This window comes from Miscanthus floridulus, chromosome 9, assembly GCF_019320115.1.
Source record: "Miscanthus floridulus cultivar M001 chromosome 9, ASM1932011v1, whole genome shotgun sequence".
NCBI classification, from domain to species: Eukaryota; Viridiplantae; Streptophyta; class Magnoliopsida; order Poales; family Poaceae; genus Miscanthus; species Miscanthus floridulus.
Window position 1 is genome coordinate 104,825,445 of NC_089588.1, and position 2,925 is coordinate 104,828,369.

At 48.6% G+C, this 2,925-nt stretch overlaps 1 protein-coding gene across 1 annotated transcript in view; it reads right to left on the minus strand.

The window, feature by feature from the left end:
• Positions 1-688: 688 nt before the first annotated feature.
• LOC136480484 (BURP domain-containing protein 9-like) overlaps positions 689-2,925 on the minus strand; it is a 3,231-nt gene continuing 994 nt past the window's right edge. The window contains exons 2-3 of the mRNA XM_066478012.1: positions 1,809-2,647; positions 689-1,727 (exon numbers count right to left, since the gene is read on the minus strand). Of these exons, the coding sequence (XP_066334109.1) occupies positions 895-1,727; positions 1,809-2,647 (1,672 nt within the window). The 3' untranslated portion in view covers positions 689-894. The remainder of the gene's footprint in view (positions 1,728-1,808; positions 2,648-2,925) is intronic.

Genomic DNA, 2,925 nt, shown 5'->3' on the forward strand with positions numbered 1-2,925 from the left:
CTTGTAGAGCCCACGAAGGAAAATAGCAATGCTAAAATAGGACTGATCATCACAGGGTTTGTGTGTCTGTGATCGGCCGGCCAGGGATGTGGGTGTGTGCAAGACTTCATGTTTTATTGTCACTGATGATGTATCTGTCTCCTTTGTGTGTTTCTGTCAATAAGGGGGTGTTTGGATCCTTTCATTTGGAGGAATTGAAATATAGATAATAAATTAGGTTATTTGGATTGGAATTTGATATTCTACCACTTTCCAGAGTTCATTTATAAGCATATATCAAATTCATAGGGTGGGAGATGAAAATTAATTCTATAGATCACCATGCTATGTTTCTAGTTTGCAACTTATAACACGCTCTTCAACTCGCTCTCCTACGATAGAAATGCAACACATAAATATATCTCTCGTATAGCTAACAATAATATACAAATATAATCTATATACAACCATATTGGTTTAATTAATGAGTCAAAATTAAGATTATTTAAATAAATTTAATTTCAATGATCCAAACGGGGCCTTAGGGAAATTGACTGGCTCCACCACTGCTTGCTGCTTAAAACTGGGACAAAGTCCGACTCAAACCAAAAACTAAAACGAGAGAATTCACACGACGTACTTACCATGCACAGATGCATGTTACATTAAGTGATTATATAAGTAGTAGCAACACACTGGTACATAATAAGGTACATGCACACACAAATAGCTGATAAGAGCCCATATATACACGAGAGCTAGTACGACGCATGCGCATGCCTTACACGTCGTCTGATCCGGCCTTACATTTTATTCTTGCTATATATAACAAGCTGGTCACCGAGCTCGTCTTACACGTACTCGGCAGGGAAAGGGACAGGCGGACAGCGCGTGTCCATACGTTCGCCGCCGCCTCTACTGCGCCGCGACCGCGACCTGTCCAACCTCCTGTGTTGTTGACGCGGTGGCAGGCGCCCAGACGACGCCGCCCCTGCCGGTGAAGTGGCACACCGCCGCGTCCCCAGGCTTGAGACGCCGCGCCACGAAGAAGGCGTTGTCGGGGCTGAACCGCGACGTGTCGAGGTGGCACACCGCGAGCGCCCGCATCGTGCTGGGGCTGGTGGCGGCGGCGCCGTCGTCCTCCGAGGCGATCCGCGTCAGCGTCACCTCATACACCCGGGTGGGGTTGACGGCGTGGCAGTAGAACACCGCGTACGGGAACTCCATGCTGTGGCACGTCATGGTGGTCGCCGGCTGCCCCGGGGCGGTGACGGCCCTCACCGCGGCCACCTTGTACGGCGGGCTCCCCGGCGGCGAGGCGACGCCCTCTGCGGGCACGTCGGCGGAGGAGGAGAAGGCCCGGAGGTCGCGCGTCCCGAGCACCGACGCCGCGAGCTCGACCATCGACTCGATGGACGCGGCGCACACGTGCTGCTCGCCCTCCACCCCGTGCGGGTGCTCGCAGGTGCGCACCGTGGACCACATGTCGCGGGGCGCCATGGAGAGGGTAGACGCCATGGGTCCAAACTTCGACATGATTCTGGAGAAGTTGCTGGTGGACAGCGCGATGGAATCGCTGACGTCGCGACGTAGGAAGGGGACGGGCGACGCTGATGGCTCAATGTAGGGGCTCACCATGGTCCCTGGCGTCAACGCGTCTTCCGTGAACAGGAGGGTTGCAAAGTTGAAGTGACCATGGCTATGTCCGGTGCCATGCTGCCCATGGCCATGCACGTGTTCAAGTACCTCTGCTAAGCAAACCATTAGAAAGCTTATATATATACCACAAGAGGATTGATGATAGTTATCACATTACTAAACTATCATACCTTTCTTATGAGGACGACCCATATGAAGTGAAGGAAAATTATTTAAGTCCCATCTATGATTAGCTTTCTCATTATCTCCTTTTGTAGCAAAATCCCATCTATGGTTGGATTTCCCTTCCTCTTGTTTTGCGTCGAAATCCCATCTGAAATCTGCTTTCTTGCCATCCGCTTTTGTGGCAAAATCCCATCTATGATTGGTTTTCTCGTCATCTTCTTTTGCATCGACATCCCATCTAAAATCAACCTTCTTGTCATCTCCATCTATGGCAAAATCCCACCTATGGTCAGCTTTCTTGTCATCTTGTTTTGCATCGAAATTCCATCTAAAACCAACCTTCTTGTCATCTCCTTTTGTGGCAAAATCCCATCTATGATTGGCTTTTTCTTCACCTTCTTTTGCATCAAAATCCCATCTAAAATCAGTCTTCTTGTCATCTCCATTTGTAGCAAAATCCCACCTATGATTGGCTTTTGTGTCACCTAGTTTTGCATCAAAATCCCATCTGAAATCAGCCATCTTCTCATCCACTTTTACGGCAAAATCCCATCTGTGGTTAGCTTTCTTGTCATCTTCTTTTGCATCGAAATCCCATCTGAAATCAGCCTTCTTGTCATCTCCATTTGTGGCAAAATCCCACCTACGATTGGCTTTCTTCTCATCTTGTTTTGCATCGAAATCCCATCTGCAATCGGCCTTCTTGTCATCCGCTTTTGTGCCAAAATCCCATCTGTGATTGTCTTTCTTGTCATCTTCTTTTGCATCGAAATCCCATCTGAAATCAGCCTTCTTGTCATTACTCTTCGAGAAGTTTGTTGATGATGTGCAACCGACCCGGATGCTTGATCAGGTTTGGGTGACAGTGACAAAGGTCCCCAGAGCACTCCGTGCTTTTATTCCTTTGTGGGCAGTAGGATCTATCATTGGGACCACTCAAAAGGTGGATATGATCCATCTCCGTGCTACAGGACAGGTCCGCATCTTGGTGGCGGTGCTTGATGCAAAAAAGATTCCGGAACTGGCAGATGTGTGTGTAGGTGCGGCCATCTACCGCCTTTTTTTTTAAACCAGATGATACACCACAGGTTGTCGCCTCTGATCCGGATGATGATGACCTTT